The 23,224-nt window shown below is 44.4% G+C and overlaps 1 protein-coding gene across 2 annotated transcripts in view; it reads left to right on the plus strand.

Moving 5' to 3' along the window:
• RANBP3 (RAN binding protein 3) overlaps nt 1–23,224 on the plus strand; it is a 126,329-nt gene that overhangs the window by 75,763 nt on the left and 27,342 nt on the right. Inside the window, exons 6-10 of one of the 2 annotated variants that reach the window (XM_073544412.1) lie at nt 7,849–7,914; nt 11,300–11,392; nt 11,493–11,599; nt 13,705–13,827; nt 18,880–18,983. In XM_073544412.1, coding sequence (XP_073400513.1) covers nt 7,849–7,914; nt 11,300–11,392; nt 11,493–11,599; nt 13,705–13,827; nt 18,880–18,983 — 493 coding nt within the window. The remainder of the gene's footprint in view (nt 1–7,848; nt 7,915–11,299; nt 11,393–11,492; nt 11,600–13,704; nt 13,828–18,879; nt 18,984–23,224) is intronic. The other variant, XM_073544421.1, reaches the window with a different exon arrangement.

Raw genomic sequence — 23,224 nt, forward strand, 5'->3', positions numbered from 1 at the left:
CCAAATTTTACTGTGGGTAGCAAGTGTTTTTCTTGGAATGCTGTGTTTTTTAGCCTCCATGCATAACGCATTTTTGTATGACCAAACAACTCAATCTTTGTTTCATCAGTCCACAGGACCTTCTTCCAAAATGTAACTGGCTTGTCCAAATGTGCTTTTGCATACCTCAGGCGACTCTGTTTGTGGCGTGCTTGCAGAAACGGCTTCTTTCGCATCACTCTGCCATACATCTTCTCCTTGTGCAAAGTGCGCTGTATTTTTGACCGATGCACAGTGACACCATCTGCTGCAAGATGATGCTGCAGGTCTTTGGAGTTGGTCTGTGGATTGTCCTTGACTGTTCTCACCATTCTTCTCTGCCTTGCTGATATTTTTCTTGGCCTGCCACCTCTGGGCTTAACAAGAACTGTACCTGTGTTCTTCCATTTCCTTACTATGTTCCTCACAGTGGAAACTGACAGGTTAAATCTCTGAGACAACCTTTTTGTATCCTTCCCCTGAAAAGCTATGTTGAATAATCTTTGTTTTCAGATCATTTGAGAGATGTTTTGAGGAGCCCATGATGCCACTCTTCATGGGAGAATCAAATAGGAGAACTATTTGCAAGGGGCCACCTTAAATACCTTTTCTCATGATTTGATACACCTGGCTATGAAGTTCAAAGCTCAATGAGGTTACAAAACCAATTTAGTGCTTCAGGAAGTCAGTAAAAAGTAGTTAGGAGTGTTCAAATCAAGAAAATGATAAGGGTGCCCATACTTTTGCATCGGTCAAATTTTGTTTAAATGCAGATTGCACATTTTTTGCTAGTACAATAAACCTCATTTGAATCCAGAAATATAACTGAGTCCATCAGGTATTAGAAATATGAAACTGAAATAGCTGTTGCAAAAAACAAAATTGTTGTAAAGAAAAAAGGTTAACATTAATAGGGGTGCCCAAACTTTAACATATGACTGTAAATATCCAAATGGCCCTTGGCAGATAAAAGATTGCCCACCCTTGGGTTAAAGTTTCTGACATAAGTGTTGGACCTTCATGTATCAGACTTTTGATATGAATGGCTGAGATCATCAAACACCCTAGGGCAGGGATGATAAACTTTAATACACAGAGAACCAATATAAAAAAACCTGGCCAAAGTTGTGTGGCAACCTTGATATATACAGTGTTCAAAAAAATAAACACTAAAATACCACATCCTAATTATCACTGAATTAAATATTCCAGTTGTAAATCTTTATCTCTCTATATAAAAGTGTATGTATGTGTGTGTATCACCAACCAATCACGAAGCATCTTTCATTTTACCAGAGCTGTTCAAAAGAAGCTGAGCTGTAATTTGTTGCTATGAGCAACAGTTTTCCTTGCAACCAATCACTAAGCATCTCTCATTTCACCAGAGCTGGTTAAAAGTAGCTGAGCTGTGATTGGTTGCTATGAGCAAGTTTTCCCACTTGACAACACCTCAGCAGACACTGACATGGTGGGAGTAATCTAGCATTTTCGGGAACATAAGCTCCCAGCCATTGTCTGCCCCCCCTGAAAGGAACAGAGAGCACATGACAGAAATGAATCCCCCCTCCCTGCCCATATCCCCATCACACATCCTCCATCCCGTAGGCACATCTTCCCTCTTAAAGGGATCATTGGTATGGAAGTCAGATCAAATCCATCCAGGGCTTTGGTTTTGACCCCAAGCCTCTCTTAAAGGGATCCCTGGTATGGAAGTTAGGACCGTTCCACTCAGCTCTGTGGTTCTGACCTCAGGGTCTCTTAAAGGGATCATTGGTATGGAAGTTAGGGCAAATCCACTCTGCGCTTTGGTACTGACCCCAGGCCTTTCTTAAAGGGATCCCCGGTATGGAAGGCAGGGCAGTTACCTTCAAATGCTCTGGTACTGGCCTCAGGCTCTCTTAAAGGGATCTTCCTGTATGGATGTTAGGGCAAATCCTTCAACGCTCTGATTCTGACCCCAGGGTTCTATTAAAGGGATCATTGGTATGCAAGTCACGGCAAATCCACTCAGCGCTCTGGTTCTGACCCAAGGCCCCTCTTAAAGGGATCCCCGGTATGGAAGTGAGGGCAAATCCACTCTGCGCTTTGGTACTGACCCCAGGCGTCTCTTAAAGGGATCTCCGGGATGGAAGTTGGGGTAAATCCCACAGTGCTCTGATTCTCACCCCAGGCTTCTATTAAAGGGATCATTGTTATGGAAGTCAGGACAAATCCACTCAGCGCCCTGGTTCTCACCCCAGGCTGACGGGAAGATGTGGGATATTAGGGGTAGTAGTCCGGTGGCTCTGGCTGATGGGATGATGTGGAATATTAGGGGTAGTAGTCCGGTGGCTCTGGCTGACGGAATGATGTGGAATATTAGGGGTAGTAGTCCGGTGGCTCTGGCTCACAGGATGATGTGGGATATTAGGGGTAGTGATCCGGTAGCTTTGGCTGATGGGATGATGTGGGATATTAGGGGGGGTAGTCCGGTGGCTCTGGCAGTAATCCGGTGGCTCTGGCTGACGGGATGATGTGGGATATTAGTGGTCTTAGTCCGGTGGCTCTGGCAGTAATCCGGTGGCTCTGGCTGACAGGATGATGTGGGATATTAGGGGGAGTAGTCTGGTGGCTCTGGCTGACGGGATGATGTGGGATATTGGGGGTAGTAGTCTGGTGGCTCTGGCTGACGGGATGATGTGGGATATTAGGGGTAGTAGTCTGGTGGCTCTGGCTGACGGGATGATGTGGGATATTAGGGGTAGTAGTCCGGTGGCTCTGGCTGACGGGATGATGTGGGATATTAGTGGTCGTAGTCCGGTGGCTCTGGCAGTAATCCGGTGGCTCTGGCTGACAGGATGATGTGGGATATTAGGGGGAGTAGTCCGGTGGCTCTGATGGCATGATGTGGGATATTAGTGGTAGTAGTCCGGTGGCTCCGGCTGACAGGATGATGTGGGATATTAGTGGTAGTAGTCCGGTAGCTTTGGCTGATGGGATGATGTGGAATATTAGTGGTTGTAGTCCGGTGGCTCTGGCAGTAATCCGGTGGCTCTGGCTGACTGGATGATGTGGGATATTGGGGGTAGTAGTCCGGTGGCTCTGGCTGACTGGATGATGTGGGATATTAGGGGTAGTAGTCCGGTGGCTCTGGCTGACTGGATGATGTGGGATATTAGTGGTCGTAGTCCGGTGGCTCTGGCAGTAATCCAGTGGCTCTGGCTGACAGGATGATGTGGGATATTAGGGGGAGTAGTCCAGTGACTCTGATGGGATGATGTGGGATATTAGGGGTAGTAGTCCGGTGGCTCCGGCTGACAGGATGATGTGGGATATTAGTGGTAGTAGTCCGGTAGCTTTGGCTGATGGGATGATGTGGAATATTAGTGGTTGTAGTCCGGTGGCTCTGGCAGTAATCCGGTGGCTCTGGCTGACGGGATGATGTGGGATATTAGTGGTCGTAGTCCGCTAGCTCTGGCAGTAATCCGGTGGCTCTGGCTGACAGGATGATGTGGGATATTAGGGGGAGTAGTCCGTTGGCTCTGACGGGATAATGTGGAATATTAGGGGTAGTAGTCCGGTGGCTCTGGCTGACGGGATGATGTGGGATATTAGGGGTAGTAGTCCGTTGGCTCTGGCTGACGGGATGATGTGGGATATTAGGGGGAGTAGTCTGGTGGCTCTGGCTGACGGGATGATGAGGGATATTAGGGATAGTAGTCCGTTGGCTCTGACGGGATGATGTGGGATATTAGGGTTAGTAGTCGGGTGGTTCTGGCTGACGGGATGATGTGGGATATTGGGGGTAGTAGTCCGGTGGCTCTGGCTGACGGGATGATGTGGAATGTTAGGGGTAGTAGTCCGTTGGCTCTGGCTGACAGGATGATGTGGGATATTAGGGGTAGTAGTCTGGTGGCTCTGGCTGACGGGATGATGTGGGATATTAGGGGTAGTAGTCTGGTGGCTCTGGCTGACGGGATGATGAGGGATATTAGGGATAGTAGTCCGTTGGCTCTGACGGGATGATGTGGGATATTAGGGGTAGTAGTCGGGTGGTTCTGGCTGACGGGATGATGTGGGATATTGGGGGTAGTAGTCCGGTGGCTCTGGCTGACGGGATGATGTGGAATGTTAGGGGTAGTAGTCCGTTGGCTCTGGCTGACGGGATGATGTGGGATATTAGGGGTAGTAGTCTGGTGGCTCTGGCTGACGGGATGATGTGGGATATTAGGGGTAGTAGTCCGGTGGCTCTGGCTGACGGGATGATGTGGGATATTAGGGGTAGTAGTCTGGTGGCTCTGGCTGACTCGATGATGTGGGATATTATAGTGAATGTAGCTATGCGGTGTGGGCGGGGCTCTACACTCGGAGAGAGATACATACATATATATGTGTGTATGTATGTATGTGTGTGTGTGTGTGTATATATATGTGTATATATATATATATATATATATATATATATATTAATAATCATTATAATTTGGTATAACTAACCGTAGTTAGTTACTATGCCTGGGCAGCGCCGGGCTCTTCAGCTAGTTCATTATATAGTGGAATGTGTTGAGAACAGTAAAACATGATCAATATAAATCAAAATTAATATTCCGTGTAGGTCTGAATTTGAAATGATACTCAAAATCAAAGTAGAAAATCAAATTACAGGCTGATTCAACGTGAGTGGAAATGCTTCAAGACAAGGTGTTTGGCCTTGTCTTGCAGTATGACCTCCCTACAACCCCTGGGTATGCTCGTGATGAGGCCGTGGATGTTCTGAGGCATCTCCTCCCAGACCTTGATTAGAGCATCAGTCAACTCCTGGACAATCTGTGGTGCAACGTGGTGTTGGTGGATGGAACAAGACAGGATGTCCCAGATGTGCTCCGATTGGATTCAGGTCTGAGGAACGGGCAAGCCAGTCCATAGTATCATGCAGGAACTGCTGACACACTTCAGTCACATGAGGCCTAGCATTCTCATGCATCAGAAGGAACCCAGGGCTGACTGCACCTGCATATGGTCTCACAATGGGTCTGAGGCTCTCATCCCGATACCTAATGGCAGTCAAGGTATCTCTGGCTATCACATAAAGTGCTGTGTGGCCCTCTAAATAAATTCCTCTTCACACCATTGCTGACCCATTGCCAAATGGGTCAAGCTGGAGGACGTTGCAGGCAGCAGAATGTTCTCCACGACGTTTCCAGATTCTGTCGCATCTGACATGTGCCCAGTGTGAAGCTGTTCTCGTCCATGAAGAGCACACGGCGCCAAAGTTGAATCTGCCAATTTTATTCTCTGGCCAATGCCAATCTCCCTGCATGGTGTTGGACTGTAAGCACAAAACCCACTTGTCTGGCCTTCATACCACCCTCATGTAGTCTTGTTTCTGACAGTTTGAACCGACATATGGATGTTAGTGACCTGCTGGAGGTCATTTTGCAGGGCTCTGTCACTGTTACTCCTTGCAGTACGGAGGAGGTAGAGGTCCTGCTACTGAGTTGTTATACTTTTTCGGCCCCCTCCACTTCTCCTAGTGTACTGGCCTGTCTCCTGGTATCTGCTCTATGCTCTGGACTTCTGACAGACACCACTACCCCTCTTGCCACAGCTCACATTGATGTGCTATTCTGGATGAACTGCACTACCTGAGCGACTTTTATGGGTTATAATAGCCTCATGTTACTGTACCTGTAGGGGTGAGAGAAATGACAAAATGCAAAAGTGATCAAAATAGCTGCCAAAAAGAATGAGAACAAAGAAATGGTCTGTGGTCACTAGGGTGACCGGATCTCGTATGGGGGGGAAAAAATGTCAGAATCTTGTTCGTCTGGACCCCACAAAACGATTCCCCTTTCCAGATATTGAGAGAGCCAAAATTTGAGCTCGATCAAACGACGTTAACCCGTGCTGCTCGCCGCTCAAAGTTTGAAAAAATCCAAATTGAGGTATTTTAAGATTTAGGTATTTTGCATAGTCAGTTAGACTATAAAGAATGTGACAACAACATTGCAGAAATAGCCCTGACCAAATTTTCGAACCATTTGTGGTATTTGAATGCAGAGTTGGTGGGATTATCGTTTTTTGATCCCACCATTACAGACAATGAAAAGTTGTTAATGGCTAATAAATTGCTCAGTAGCACAGATGAACCATCAGAGCACGCTAACCTACATGAGTTGATAATTTTACATAGTTATCTAATCTATTCTAGAGCTTTTGTTAAAGTAGTTTTTGAAACGTCAGAATATAATGCTCGGCATTTGCTTACAACTTGCAGGACATATTGCTTTTGTTCTTCATCTTTTGTCAGAAGGTCGTTAAAGTCGGTTACTTCCTACCTCTTTTAATTTTTCTTTCCTAACTTTTGGATTTACAACCCTAGCGTGCTCTGATGGTTCATCTGTGCTACTGAGCAATTTATTAGGCATTAACAACTTTTCATTGTCTGTAATGGTGGGATCAAAAAACGATAATCCCACTAACTCTGCATTCAAATACCACAAATGGTTTGAAAATTTGGTCAGGGCTATTTCTGCAATGTTGTTGTCACATTCTTTATAGTCTAACAGACTATGCAAAATACCTAAATCTTAAAATACCTCAATTTGGATTTTTTCAAACTTTGAGCGACGAGCGGCACGGGTTAACGTCGTTTGATCGAGCTCAAATTTTGGCTATCTCAATATCTGGAAAGGGGAATCGTTTTGTGGGGTCCAGACGGACAAAATTCCGACATCGATTTTTTGCGGTCACCCTAGTGGTCACCACCTGTGGAACCACTCCTTTATAGTGGTTGTCTTGCTAATTGCCTATCTTTTGTGCCTGTTGTCTGTTCCATTTCACAACATTAGGAGAAATTAATTCACAATCGACATTAACTTCATAACTGGACAGGTTGATTTCACAAAAGTGTGATTGACTTGGAGTTACATTGTGTTTTAAGTTTTCCCTTTATTTTTTTGAGCAGTGCATTTAAAAAAAAAAAAGTCTACAATTGAGGAAGTTTTTTCTTTAGCAGATATAATGAAACATAATGATGAACCTTTTCATATGGAAACAAACTTAGCGTTGTCCCACGAACAAAGTTTTTTTCATTAATAGATCTTAGAATAAAATAAACAATCACAAATGGGGCATACTGGAATAATATGTTATGTAACAGCAGTAAAAAGCATATGGCCTAATTTAAATATGGAATCACAATGGATAAATTTTTTTTTAATAAATACAAAGAATAAATTGAGTGCTATGCCAACAAAAGTGCCCCCCCCCCCCCAAACACCATATGATATTATGGACCCCACATAGTTCTCCATACAGTATTATGGACCTCACATAGTTCTCTATAAAGTATAATTAGGGGGGTTGTTGCCGGAGTCACGGACCAGAACCCAGTGCTAACCAGTGAGATGTCCTGTAATAAGCTATATTTCACATTCTCTAAATGGGTTCTTTAATTTTATACAATTCTTGAAGCCTTCTCCCTGCAGCTGGATTACACACACACTCATCCTGTCTAACACAATGAAATAGGCTTTCTGTGGAAATATGCTTTTTTTCCAGGTTGGTAAACAATCTTCGCACTTGTATTACCAACAGGGCAATATGTGTCCTGTCACAGATCCTGAATACAGCATCCATTCCATTGTCGTATCATGCAGTAATTTTGTGTTTGCAGTTTTACTGTTAGAGCTCTGTGTGATGTATACTAATGGAGTGTAGTGGTCTCAATCTACATGTTAATGTTATGTTCACTTTATCATTGCAGATAGTTTGCGTTCTCTTTTCTTTTGATTCAGATTTCAGTTTCTAAGAAAATAGTGTTAACTGCTCGTAACTCTCTCTTTTTAGAGGAAAAAAACAGTGTCTTCAGACTTAAACCCCCCACTCTTATTCACGGACAGGCCCCCAGTGCAGGTACTGATGTGTTTTATCTCTCTGTATGTTGGTGTGTTTGTCTTTTTTTGGAAGCATCTTATTTGATGTAATGTGTTTAGCCAGTATACAACATTTTGAACTCTGTTCATATTCTATGTGAACTGATATACAGTGGGGAAAAAAAGTATTTAGTCAGTCAGCAATAGTGCAAGTTCCACCACTTAAAAAGATGAGAGGCGTCTGTAATTTACATCATAGGTAGACCTCAACTATGGGAGACAAACTGAGAAAAAAAAATCCAGAAAATCACATTGTCTGTTTTTTTTTTCATTTTATTTGCATATTATGGTGGAAAATAAGTATTTGGTCAGAAACAAGCAATCAAGATTTCTGGCTCTCACAGACCTGTAACTTCTTCTTTAAGAGTCTCCTCTTTCCTCCACTCATTACCTGTAGTAATGGCACCTGTTTAAACTTGTTATCAGTATAAAAAGACACCTGTGCACACCCTCAAACAGTCTGACTCCAAACTCCACTATGGTGAAGACCAAAGAGCTGTCAAAGGACACCAGAAACAAAATTGTAGCCCTGCACCAGGCTGGGAAGACTGAATCTGCAATAGCCAACCAGCTTGGAGTGAAGAAATCAACTGTGGGAGCAATAATTAGAAAATGGAAGACATACAAGACCACTGATAATCTCTATCTGGTGCTCCACGCAAAATCCCACCCCGTGGGGTCAGAATGATCACAAGAACGGTGAGCAAAAATCCCAGAACCACGCGGGGGGACCTAGTGAATGAACTTCAGAGAGCTGGGACCAATGTAACAAGGCCTACCATAAGTTACACACTACGCCACCATAGACTCAGATCCTGCAGTGCCAGACGTGTCCCACTGCTTAAGCCTGTACATGTCCGGGCCCGTCTGAAGTTTGCTAGAGAGCATTTGGATGATCCAGAGGAGTTTTGGGAGAATGTCCTATGGTCTGATGAAACCAAACTGGAACTGTTTGGTAGAAACACAACTTGTCGTGTTTGGAGGAAAAAGAATACTGAGTTGCATCCATCAAACACCATACCTACTGTAAAGCATGGTGGTGGAAACATCATGCTTTGGGGCTGTTTCTCTGCAAAGGGGCCAGGACGACTGATCCGGGTACATGAAAGAATGAATGGGGCCATGTATCGTGAGATTTTGAGTGCAAACCTCCTTCCATCAGCAAGGGCATTGAAGATGAAACGTGGCTGGGTCTTTCAACATGACAATGATCCAAAGCACACCGCCAGGGCAACGAAGGAGTGGCTTCGTAAGAAGCATTTCAAGGTCCTGGAGTGGCCTAGCCAGTCTCCAGATCTCAACCCTATAGAAAACCTTTGGAGGGAGTTGAAAGTCCATGTTGCCAAGCGAAAAGCCAAAAACATCACTGCTCTAGAGGAGATCTGCATGGAGGAATGGGCCAACATACCAACAACAGTGTGTGGCAACCTTGTGAAGACTTACAAAAAACGTTTGACCTCTGTCATTGCCAACAAAGGATATATCACAAAGTATTGAGATGAAATTTTGTTTCTGACCAAATACTTATTTTCCACCATAATATGCAAATAAAATGAAAAAAAAAACAGACAATGTGATTTTCTGGATTTTTTTTTCTCAGTTTGTCTCCCATAGTTGAGGTCTACCTATGATGTAAATTACAGACGCCTCTCATCTTTTTAAGTGGTGGAACTTGCACTATTGCTGACTGACTAAATACTTTTTTTCCCCACTGTATCTTGATTTCTACTGAAATAAAACTTTGCCTGCATGCAGCATCCTATAGAACTTTTTACTCAAAAATTTACTGACTTATACTTTGCGCTGTGTTCATAAACCTGTAGATTAGAAAATACACATTAGAAGACAAATCATTGTAACATCCTGATACAGGTTGGCAGAACATGTACTGTTTATCGGGCACCTCCCTACGTTCGCCCAACAGATGACGGGAAATTTTCATTCAGATTCCCAATCCTTTTCTTCTACTAGATGATGAGCTCTTTTCTCAATGAAAAGTCATTAAAGGGAACCGGTCACCCCTCCAGGGCGTTTTTAACTAAAAGAGCCGCCTTCAGCAGCACCAAGGCCGCATTCTGTGAAGGTGGCTCTTCTGTTTCTGACCCACATTAACGCCGAAAAATTGACTTTTCTAACTAGGTCCTCATACCTGGATTCAGACAAAGAGGTATGGTGTGTGTCCCACTGTATAAGCCGCCTCCCAGCTGTCCATCAACCCCACTGTAGTGTCCGGCACCGCCTCCTCCGGTGTTGGATGCTGGAGGGCGTCTCCGTTGTTCCAACAGTTCTCGGGCATGCACAGTGCGCGCTGACCGGGAACTGACATCAGGCTATGAAGCCTGCGTGTTTTGGAGTCCCCTGATCCTGCCCGCAGTGTTATGAAGTATTCACACTGCGGGGCCGGGCATCTTGCACCTGCGCATTGAACAGATTTAGCTTCGCCTCTCCCCATCTCGCCCCTCTTTCGTTTTCCTCCTTTGGCAGTGTTTGATGAGCTGAGCGGTTCATTGGCAGTACAACTCATCACCTTCACAGAATGCAGCCTTAGTGCTGCTGAAGTTATCTCTTCTAGTTAAAAACGCCCCGGGGGGGGGGGGGTGTCGGGAGGTGTGACAGGTTTCCTTTAACGCTTCACTCAATGATTCATGTGTATGGAGGAGTCTGGAGAGACAACTTTTGACCGAATGATCATTTGGCTGACAGCTATCGAAGATTTGTAGGCACCTATTTACAGATGTCGTTCTGCATTAATATTTATAATCAAATAAATTTGTAGCTTGTTGGTGTAATGTGAAAAAAGTGAAGTTAAGGCTATGTGCACACGTAGTTTTTTTGGTGTGTGGATTTTGGAGAGAAAACCGCAGGTAAATCTGCAGGATAAAAGTCCTGCGGTTTATCTGCGGTTTTGCCCTGCGGTTTTACACTTCATAGTGGATGAGGTGTAAAACTGCAGCGTTTCTGCACCAAACAATTGACATGCTGCGGATTGTAAACCGCAGCAAAACCACGCGGAAAAATCCGCAGCATGTGCACAGCGTTTAATTTCCATAGGAAATAAAGGTACTGTACAACGCAGCAGAACCTGCTGCGGACCCGCAGCTGCAGAAACGCTGCGGAACCGCAGCAGAATCCGCACCGTGTGCACATACCCATAAGGGGTGTGAAATACACACATACACTCATATACTTAATGACAGACGAGCTCTTCCATATTGGACCTTTTGAAAGTTATATTTGTGTGTGAAATGATGGATTTTCTTCCTTTTGACTTTTTAACCATAGCTGTATGAAAATTATTCGGATTAGTATATATTAAAAGAAAAATGCAATCGTAAGCTACCATAAATCGTGTTTTGCCATTTCAGGGCTCCCTAGCCAGAAACCCAAGGAACAGCAACGTAGTGTGCTACGTCCAGCAGTGTTACAGGCACCACAGCCCAAGTCTTTTTCCACACCATGTAAGTAACTAGCATTTTGTAAATATTGCCAAAAGTGTTTAGTTACTGCTTTATTATAGAACACTATTTGAGTCAATCTTACTTGTGTTCTCTTTCCCAGTTATCAGCAGTGGAACTAATGGCATCAGTCTGGCCTCTGAAGCATGTGGTTCATCTACTAACAACATTGCTACAAGTCCAGCTGCCCCAACGCATAGCTGTGATAAGGTAGGGTTTTTTTTTTTAAAGTCACTGTAAAGGGACGTGTTCAGTTAGGTCGCCAAGTAGGACTAACCTAAGTCACGCTACACTGAAATTGCAGTGACTCATTGCAGTCTTGAATGTAAAATATGGTGTCTTGTTGTGACGTACTGTAACACAGGGTCCCACTTGTTTTCGAATGTTTTCGATTTTCTGCTTCTGGTCGCAGATTGCATGCATCACACTTGCCGTAAACTTTAATGCAAGCTAAATGCAGTTTGCGTACAAATTGCCCATTTTATTTACAGCAAAATTAGAGCTGTGAATAGTGGCTTGATAAATTTGGCCACAACCTCAATGTTTGGAAACAAAAAAAATCTTCTTGCTTCTATAGTCCCCAATCTGGCACAGATTTTCCAACTGTTCCCCAACGCTTCCATCGTTGGTGTTCTTTGGCTGCATGTTATAGCTGCAGTTATTTAATGGCCTTAGCAATTATGCTGTACTTGGTGGCAATGCCACACTGTGACAATGGAAAATTTTGGATAGCCCTGTGCATTATGCGAGCTGCGTGTTTTCCTGTAGAGTGGGCTGAAGGCTTATCTTCTCCTACATTGGACATAGTATGCAGCTTCTATGCCTTAGGACTCATCCAGACCTCAGAGTTTCACATATGTGTATCTACAGCCTATAAGTAGAGATCAGTGAATTTGATCGGGTCCCTACGTATTCGGCAAGCTATACCGCTTACCGAATAAGCTGCAGAGGAAACCCGGATACCCTGGAGCGCATCGGCTGATCAGCTGTTCGGCTCCACAGCTGCATGTGTCGCGGCTGTCACAGTCACAATACTTGCACAGTGTGTCCATGAACCACTTACGTAGCACTTTTCTTTTCATCAACATCTTCTATTGGAGAAGAGAGGGAAACCCCTGACAAAAGTGGTGCTGACAAAATTGGGGTTTTGCGTGCAATTTATCTAACATGTTTTGCCACCTTTTAGACCTACAACTGTGGGCCGTCTCTACCAATGCCTTCAAGTAGTTATTTGGCCACATCTACCACGATCATGTAATTCCCAGTGCTTCTTGTAGACAGTGAATTTTGCTACTAGTCAGTAGCTGGGGTTGCTTGAAAAATAATCTTGTAGTAGTATTATTTTCAATATGCCATAAATGTCTAGGCCTGGAATGTCTACTTAGTTTGGAAAATTCCCTTAATACCTTGGAGATGCAGCCTTTTTTTTTTTTTTTTCTTTTTATAAAGTTCCCTTTTGTTTCAATAATGAGAACTTCTTAATTTTATGATGACAAAGCTGTATGAAGGCTTCTTGCTTTTTTTTCTTGTGAGTTGTGGGTTTGAATAACACTGATTTACTATATAACGTTTTGAGGTTTAAAGTTAAAAGAAAGTTTTTGTTTTTACAATGTTCCCTTTGCTGTGAAAATGACTTGGTAACTTTATTTTTCTATGAGTACAGTTATCTACTTAAAGGAAATTAAAAAGGGAAAAAAAAAAATTGGAATCAGTCGCCTTATTCTGAGAGCCAGAAATTTTTTTTTTTATATATTTGTCAATCGAGTTGTATTGAAGTTTTGTTATTTGTGTAGGAAGCTCCAGTTTATCTTTTGTACCATTTTGGGGTTCATCAAATCCTATAATATTTTTTTCTATGCCCTGGTTTCGGCATGGGATATTTTTAATAGCTTGCACAATTATTCATGCAGCAATGAAGTATGAAAGCTTAAAAATAAAATGTTAATATTTGTTTTGGGAAATGAGGTCAAGTTAAACTGGCGTTTTTCTTTTTTTTTTTTAAATACATTTTAGTCTTCTTATGGGACTTGAATCTGTGATTGTTGTAGTATTGTAGTACATTACCGATCCCCTATGAAGCCCAGCCACAGACAGCGGACTGTAAGAAGTAACTGTCGCAATCGCAGTAGTTAGTCTTGTTTAATGACTGTATAAAAAGGCTGCTTATAGGGAGGCCTCAGCTCCTGAGGCTGCTCCATATAGTAAATACAAGATGTGCATCCAGTTTAAATATACGCTAAGGGGCTATCTGAGAAGACAGATGTGTGTGTATATAGTTTTTATTTTTGTCAATTTTTTTTTTTTTTTTTTTTAAGGCTGGTGATGCTCAACCAGAATCAATGACTAGTAATATTGGTTCTATTGAGAGCTCAGACAGGGTTGATCAGAATTCTCAACAGACCTTTGTATTTGGTCAGAATCTTCGTGACAGAGTAAAGGTAAAGAATTATTTTTCTTCGGATGATACCCCCTCCCACCATTTTCTCTTTCCCATTTTTTTTTTCTTCCCATTTTTTTTTTCTTCCCCTTTTAGGCTACCTTTTACACGTTCAGTATTTGGTCAGTATTTATGTATTTGTAAACTAGGGAAAAATGCAGAAGTAGAGCACGTGTTTTTATTATACTTTCTCTATCGCTGCATTGGGGGACACAGGAAACAATGGGTGTGTGCTGCTGCCACTAGGAAGCTGACACTATGCGAAAAAAGTTCACTTCTCCCCTCAGTAGATACCCACCAACTGGCATGAAGCTAATTAGTTTTAGCTTTGTGTCAGTAGGAGGTGGACACTGGACTGCACTCAGCCATGTTTCTCCCTTAGGTTTTTTGGTTTGTATTAGTGATTTCCATTTTGCAGGTTCAGCATGTGATTGGGACAACAGAGTGTAGATGTTTACTCTATTCTTCCCCTTAAAAACCGAGAGCACAGTGTTGAATTGCATCACTACTGTTGTCTAGCCGGTCCATCGGGCAGGACTTGATCTCCCAATCACATAAAGTGTTCAGGGCATCCGCACGGAGGACAGGCAGACTGGTCCTCGACATCTTCCCCCAGCCCACTTGAACCGCCCCCACAGCCAGATGTGCACGGTGGGAAGACGGGCAAGTTCCCTGACACAGACATTCTGATTACATCTGCTCCATGGCTTGCAGCCAAGTCCTCATCGTTCGTCTTTGGAACAAGTCTGCAGGGAAGGATTCTAGATCTTCATTACAAGTATCTCCATCCAGACAGTGTGTGGGCTCCTTTCAGTAGATTATCTCCAATCCCTAGACATGGGAATCTCTTATAGTTACCTTCGCAGTTTACCACCTTATCCTCCTTTCATAGAGGGCAAAATGGCTTTAATGGTATGTATAACGCACCCCTTCACCACCATCTCTCTTCCCCAGCCATCGTCAAAAACCTAGCCCCCGGCTCATTCCAGGCCTTCTCCAGCCACTGGTCCTTGCCCTCCTCTGACCGGCCAATCTAAGGGTGGTTTCACATTTGCGCTTAAGGCCTCAGCGTCGGCCTGCGCACGGCCGCCGCTAAGCCCCGCCCCCTGCCATGCCTCCGCCAGTAGCTCCACCTATGGGCGCATGACGCTGCATGCATCCTGCGTCCCCTATCTTTAGCACTGGGGACGCAGGCTGTGCGCAGGTATGCGTTTGGCGGCACATGCGTCCTTTTGACGCTGCGCCGAGTGCACCAAACTGCTGGTCGGCGCAGCGTCAAAAGGATGCATGCGCCGCCAAACGCATACCTGCGCACGGCCTGCGTCCCCAGTGCTATAGATAGGGGACGCAGGACGCATGCAGCGTTATGCGCCCATAGGCGTAGCTACTGGCGGAGGCACGGCAGGGGGCGGGGCTTAGCGGCGCCGTGCGCAGGCCGACGCTGCGGCCTTAAACGCAAATGTGAAACCACCCTAACACACACTCATCGCCAAGCCCATCGCTTTCAACTAATCAGGATGCTTTGACCTCCCAGCCCTCGTCTCCTGCACACTCTATCGCAGACTCGCCTCCAGCGAGCGGAAAACCTTTGCATGCTTACCTGCTGTGCCCACTCTACTTGGCGACATCTTCAGCTACTGGGCCAGGTGTCGTTCTTTGTGTCACAGCTCCGGTCCTCACAGCACATCATCTTCACTAGGTCGTCCACACTGTCGACCCAGCGCTGCTGGAATCGGGATCCAGGGTCAGAGTAAGCTCTGCCACGGGGAGGGCAGCTCTTTCCTGCATCCCTCACATTGGCACACTATCTTTCTTTCTTCTCTCTCTATGCCTATACCCAGGGAGTCTCTCTTCCCAGCCTCCTCCTACTGTTCTCCATTTCGCTTGCTCCACATATAAGAAGTTTCCCTCTGCCCGAACTACAACCCATCTAATATTCCGCCCCAGGAGCCCTAAACTGCCTGTAACTATAGTGCCACCCAGCCCCCCCCCCCCCCCCCCCCCCCCCCTTTGAGTGGGCTGCATATCTCTCCCACCCTGTAGCCCATCTTACCAAGGTATCCCAAACCTTGGTTCCGGTCTTTGAACGATTGCCCAGCCCTGCCTCAGTCACAGCCCTCCCACCCCCCCTTTAGTTCCCTTCGGTGATTCCGACCCCGCAGCCCCTCAATCCCAAAGGGTTATACCTCTAAGCATTAAAAAGTGTTTCAAGTGTTAAAAAAAAAACATGCCCGCAGTAGTTCATCATCTAGATCCTCATTATCCAGGATGCCAGCTCTCTCCCCCTCCAACTCTGCTGGAGTCAGAGCCTCCCATCTGAGTGAGAATCTGATCTAGAGTCCGACCAGGTCTCTACACTAGGGGACACAGTAAATAGTCTAATTGTAGCTGTCAATCAGACCCTTAGCATACAGGAACCAGAAACTACTTCTGTGCAGACTGTATCATTCAGAAGGACGACGCGCCCTCCCAGAACCTTCTCCATCCACAAGGAATTCACCAGAATCTTCGCTAAGGCATGGTAACACTCAAACAAGTGTTTCCAGAGAAGGAAATGCATGGACATCCTGTATCCTTTTACATCTGATCTCCTTCAGAAATGGGCAGTGTCTCCCTCACTTGACCCCCTGTATTCCACCTCTCCACTAATACTGTTCTTCCTCTCTCTGATGCAGCCTCTTTAAAGGAACCATCTGATAGACATACCAAAGCCCTCGCCAAATCAGCCTTCAAGGCCATGGGTGCGGCCCTCTGCCCTGAATTTGCAGCGACATGGATAGGCCAAGGCTTTCTCGTCCTGGGCGATACACCTCAATCAGGGTAGTCTATCAGCCGCCTACCCCTCTGAGTTGGCAGACCTAGGTGACCAAATCGGTCATGCAGGGAAGTATCTCTTTACAGCCTCCCTTGTCACAGCCGCCTGCTCTGCTCTGGCAGCTGGACACATCATCACCATTCGCAGGGTCTTATGGTGATGATAGAATGGCAAGCAGACCCTTCTTCTAAGAGGTCCCTTACTGGTCTTCCATTCCAGGACTCTCGTTTTTTCGAGGACGAGTTAGATGAGATAATTTTCTATGACACGGGAAAGAAGAGTTACATCACTGCCTCAGCAGAGACCTAAACGCCCATGCGTCGAATGGTGCAGTTTCTTTTCTTACGGAGAGTCCCGCTTCAGACTAAGAATTCCTTCCTTCAAGCCAGCCCCCGCCTGGAGCTCTAGAGTTCACCAACTCCAGTTTTCTAGACCTGGATCTAAAAGATTTTCCTCAGCGTGACGGGTTTTTTCCTCCTGGGAAGCCTGTTCTCATCTCCATTTCCTCAGCGAATGGCTTTCTGTGATCGACACTGCCTGGGTCAGAGATGTCGTCTCGCACGGTTACAACATAGAATTTTCTACGTTTCCTCCCTTTTGATTTTGCGAGGCACCAAAGGATCCTTCCCTCATTTCCGATTTTTTCAAAGCTCTCAGCCTGCTCAAAAGAATTGAACATCTCACTTGCAGATCAAGACCTTTCTGCATGAAGTCGTAGACTCCGTTCCCCCTTACCTTCCTCTGGTGGAACCTTGGGACCATAATCTAGTACTAAATATCCTTCAGGAGTCACCAGTCGAACCTCTACGAGACATTTCGTTCATTCCTTTCCTGGAAGGTCACCTTCCTGGTCGCCATCACTAATTATCTATAATATGATTGTAGAAGGATCATCTTTATTCTCATTTGCACAAGGAAAGACTAGAGGCAATGGGATGAAACTGAATGGGAGGAGACACAAATTGGATATTAGATAAAACTTTTTGACAGTTGGGGTGATCAATGAGTTAAAGAGGCTGCCACAAGAGGTGGTGATTTCTCGTTCAATGGAAGTCTTCAAACAGAGGCTGTACAAACATCTGTATGGGATGATTTAGTGAATCCTGCTTTGAGCAGGAGGTTGGACCAGATGACCCGGGAGGTCCCTTCCAACTCTACCATTCTATTCTAGACAAATTTCAGAACTTGCAGCTCTCTCCTGTCGTTCCCCTTATCTAGGGTTTCACCAGGACAACGTAGTGTTACATCCGATACCATCTTTTCTCCTTATGGTGTTTTCTGCATTTCACCTCAATGAAGATACTGTTCTTCCTTCCTTTTGCCCGTCCCCTTCCCATCCTCGAGAGTGGTTCCTCAACAATTTGGATCTGGTAAGAGTCCTCCAGGACAGCACCCATCAAACGTGTGGCTTCCCTGTTCTTAATTCCAGAGAATCGTCGGAAAGGCTTGGCTGCTTCTAAGTCTACCTTTTGCCCGCTGGGTTCATTTTGCCATTCTAGACGCTTATCGACTATGGGACAGAATGTGTCCACTTAGGGTCACAGCGCACTCCACTTGTGCAGTGGGGGCCTCCTGGGCCATCCGCCACCAGATGTTTACCTCACATATTTCATATTTGCAAGGCTGCTGCATGGTCTTCCATCAATACCTTTGCCAAGTTCTACAAGATTCACACCTCTGCCTAATCGGATGCGAATCTTGGTAGAAAGGTTCTGCAAGCTGCAGTTGCCCAAGCTCTAACTTGAGGGAACTAATCTCTTGCCCATCTTTGGGAGTGCTTTTGGATGTCCAATGGTTTCCAGTGTCCCCTAATGAAGAGAAATTAAGATTTTGGGTACCTAGTGTAAAATCTTTCTCTGAGCCTTCATTGGGGGACACAGCACCCTTCCTTGTTTACCGTTGTCTCTGATTACATTGATACTAACTGACTAGCTTTGTGCCAGTTGGTGGGTATATACTGCTGGGGAGGAGCTAACTTTTTTTGCATGCTGTCAGCCTCCTAGTGGCAGCAGCATACACCCATGGTTTTCTGTGTCCCCAAATTAAACAATATACAAAAAGATTTTATGGTAGGTAGGTATGCAAAATCTTAATTTTCCTCTAACAGTGTTCCACTCCTGGTTTTGGCTTACAAATATTGATCTTAAAATACTGAAAATGGCCTTAGATTGCCTTTTTAATTCATTTCATAAAGTTTTTTTTGTTGTTGTTTTTTAATGTATGTTCTTAATATTCCAGCTTGGAATAGTGAGTAAAGAATCCCTTGATGTGGAAAACTCTGGGCCGCAAAGTGCAGATGCTCCAGCACAGACCAATTACTTTCTGCAATACATCAGCTCCAGGTGAGTTCATCTGACTGGGGAAAAAATGCAATATTGCTGCAACAAAACCACTGCAGAACTGCCACATTGAAATGGGATTTATCTCTGCTTTCATTGTTGCAAAAAATGATCCCGGTAAACTGCACATTTCACTTTTTGCATTTCAAGGGGTGAACTGCACTGACACCTGCAGGATAAATTGGCATGCTGTGGAGATCAAATTCGGAGCATTGGTCTATTGTTTCTGTGTGAGATAACTTAAACTCTTGTGAACAAAGCTAGTAACTATAGATTGCATCAATTTTCCCCTTGGAAAAATCTGGATGGAGAATCTGCTGCATTTACTTTTTAATAAATTCAGTGTAAAGGTGTGTATAAACTTTAGGCTATGTGCACATGTGCAGAAATGCTGCGGAAATTTCCACAACTCCCGCTGCGGGTAAAACGCATGCAAATCCGTATGCGTTTTTCCCGCGAAAAACAAGCGTTTTGCAAGCATTTTTCGCTTGCACATTCCAAGCATCGCTTGGAAATGTGATAGGATGTTAAAAATAATAATAAAAAATATATATATAGATATATATTGTTATTCTCACCTTCCTACGGCCCCTGGTCTGCTCTGCGGCGCTCCCAGCATCTTCCGCGAGAGCGCGACGTCATCAGCGGTCATTCGCGCAAAGCATTACTGGGACCGGAAGATGCCGGGAGCGTGGTGAGAGGCGGGAAGGACTTCGGGGGCTGCCGGAGGGAGAGTATATCACTATTTTTTATTTTTATTCTATTTTTTTTTTTCTTATAGGATTATGGTACCCAGAGCCTGGAGGAGAGTCTCCTCTCCTCCACACCCTGGGTACCATCTGCACATGATCCGCTTACTTTGCGCATGGTGGGCATAGCCACATGCGGAAAGTAAGCGGATCAATGCATTCCTATGTGTTCCGAAAAAAGAATGAGCCTGCTGCATACTTTTCTGCTGTGCGATTCCGCAGCGGAAAAATCTGCAGCATTAGCACAGCATTGCGGAATCCCATAGGATTGCATGGCATGCGTTTTCTTTGCGTTTTCGTCGCGATTCCTCAGCGGAAAAACGCCACGAAAGCGCAAAAAAAAAAAAAAACACAATGTGTGCACACAGCCTTAAACTTTGTCAAAGATACACCACAGGGGCAGGTTGCGCAGAGCAGATCCCACCACTTTTACCACTTTGTCACAGATGACACCAGAGAGATCATCCAGATCTCGCCACTGCCAGCAGTTGTTAAGGAAACACAACTCTGCTGCCTCCAATAGTCAGGACACTTGCGCAATTGACTCATGAGTGATGGATGACGCTGCTGCGGCTTCCGCTACTAGGCCACTTATTGAGGAACTCGCAGTAAGCGTATGGTGTATATACTCCCCTGATTCCAACGCATGTTATATATGTATATACCCCGAAACGGTCACTGCCAGCTCCACAATAACAAAAGAACTACTAGCTGCCACCACCAATCCTTTATACAGACTGATTGGAAACCCATTAGAGGTAGTGTATGGCTTCATGGGTGCGGTTTACGAGCGATTTACATTTTATGTATTTAATCCAGAAAGGTAGGCGTTGTTTATGAAATAGAAAAATATGCAAGATGATACAAATTGGCAACAAACAATACGATCTACAGTTAGGTCCATAAATATTTGGACAGACAACACTTTTCTAATTTTGTTTCTAGACATTACCACAATGAATTTTAAACAAAACAATTCAGATGCAGTTGAAGTTCAGACTTTCAGCTTTCATTTGAGGGTATCCACATTAAAATTGGATGAAGGGTTTAGGAGTTTCAGCTCCTTAACATGTGCCACCCTGTTTTTAAAGGGACCTAAAGTAATTGGACAATTGACTCCAAGGCTATTTCATGGACAGGTGTGGGCAATTCCTTTGTTATGTCATTCTCAATTAAGCAGATAAAAGGCCTGGAGTTGATTTGAGGTGTGGTGCTTGCATTTGGAAGGTTTTGCTGCGAAGGAAACATTCGGTCAAAGGAGCTCTCCATGCAGGTGAAACAAGCCATCCTTAAGCTGCAAAAACAGAAAAAACCCATCCGAGAAATTGCTACAACATTAGGAGTGGCAGAATCTACAGTTTGGTACATCCGGAGAAAGAAAGAAAGCACTGGTGAACTAATCAATGCTAAAAGACCTGTGCGCCCACGGAAGACAACAGTGGTGGATGATCGCAGAATAGTCTCCATGGTGAAGAGAAACCCCTTCACAACAGCCAACCAAGTGAACAACACTCTCCAGGAGGTAGGCGTATCAATATTCAAATCTACCATAAAGAGAAGACTGAAGGAAAGTAAATACAGAGGGTTCACTGCACGGTGCAAGCCACTCATAAGCATCAAGAATCAAAAGACTAGACTGGACTTTGCTAAAAAAACATCTAAAAAGGCCAGCACAGTTCTGGAAGAACATTCTTTGGACAGATGAAACCAAGATCAACCTCTACCAGAATTATGGAAAGAGAAAAGTATGGCGAAGGCATGGTACAGCTCATGATCCAAAGCCTACCACATCATCTATAAAACACGGCGGAGGCAGTGTGATGGCTTAGGCATGCATGGCTGCCAGTGGCACTGGGTCACTAGTGTTTATTGATGATGTGACACAGGACAGAAGCAGCCGAATGAATTCTGAGGTATTCAGAGCCATACTGTGTGCTCAGATCCAGCCAAATGCAGCCAAACTGATTGGATTGGTCGTCGTTTCATACTACAGATGGACAATGACCCAAAACATAAAGCCAAAGCAACCCAGGAGTTTATTAAAGCAAAGAAGTGGAATATTCTTGAATGGTCAAGTCAGTCACCTGATCTCAACCCAATTGAGCATGCATTTCACTTGTTAAAGACTAAACTTCAGACAGGCCCACAAACAAACAGCAACTGAAAAACACCACAGTGAAGGCCTGCAGATCATCAAAAAGGGGGAAACACAGCGTCTGGTGATGTCCATGAGTTCAAGACTTCAGGCAGTCATTGCCAACAATCGGTTTTCAACCAAGTACTAAAAATGAACATTTTATTTACAATTATATAATCTGTCCCGTTACTTTAGGTCCCTTTAAAAACCGGGTGGCACATGTTAAGGAGCTGAAACTCCTAAACCCTTCATCCAATTTTAATGTGGATACCCTCAAATGAAAGCTGAAAGTCTGAACTTCAACTGCACCTGAATTGTTTTGTTTTAAAATTCATTGTGGTAATGTCAAGAACCAAAATTAGAAAAATGTTGTCTCTTTCCAAATATATATGGACCTAACTGTATACAATTACATGAAAAGAAAAGTAATAACAGAAGTAAACTACTAAACCTGAGGTTAACTGAGAGAGCTACTCCGATTGGAAAATGGACATAACCTACAACAAGTTGCACCTTCCAAATATTGACAATTGACCCAAATACTGACCTTTTTTAAACCCCTTTCTGACCATGGACGCAATAGTATATCCAAGGTCAGATCCCCCGCTTTGATGAGGGCTTCAGCGGTGAGCCCGCATCAGAGCCGGGACATGTCAGCTGTTTTGAACATGTGCCTGCAATAGGCGCGAGCGGGATCGCGATTTGCCCGCGCCTGTTGACTAGTTAAATGCCGCTGTCAAACGCAGAGAGCTGCATTTAACAAGCGCTTCCGTCCGCCGGGCCAGAAATACGCGTATCGCCGACCCCCGTCATGTGATCGGGGGTCAGTGATGCGTTGTCATAACAACCAGAGGTCTCCTAGAGACCTCAATGGTGGTTGATGCCGGACTGCTATGAGCGTCACCTGGTGGTCGGCGCTCATAGCAACGCTGTAATTCTGCTACATAAAGGCGATCTGCTCATCGCCTATATGTAGCAGAGCCGATCAAGTTGTGGCAGCTTCTAGCCTCCCATGGAGGCTATGGAAGCATGACAAAATAAAAAAAAAAGTTTTAAAAATATGAAAAATAAAAAGTATAAAAGTTTAAATCGCCCCTTTCGCCCCATTCAAATTAAAACAATAAAAAAATCACACACACACATATTAGGTATTGCTGCGTTCAGAATCGCCCGATCAATCAATGAAGAAAAAAAAAAAAAAAAGATTAACACGATCGCTAAACGGCGTAGTGAGAAAAAAGAATTGAAATCCCAGAATTAAGTTTTTTTTTGGTCGCCGCGACATCAATAAACAAATTAAAAAAAAAATGCAGTAATGGGCGATCAAAGGATCATATCTGCAAATAAATGGTATCTTT

The sequence above is a fragment of the Dendrobates tinctorius genome, unplaced genomic scaffold (genome assembly GCF_039654945.1).
Source record: "Dendrobates tinctorius isolate UK_male_01 unplaced genomic scaffold, ASM3965494v1 ptg000011l, whole genome shotgun sequence".
NCBI lineage: Eukaryota > Metazoa > Chordata > Amphibia > Anura > Dendrobatidae > Dendrobates > Dendrobates tinctorius.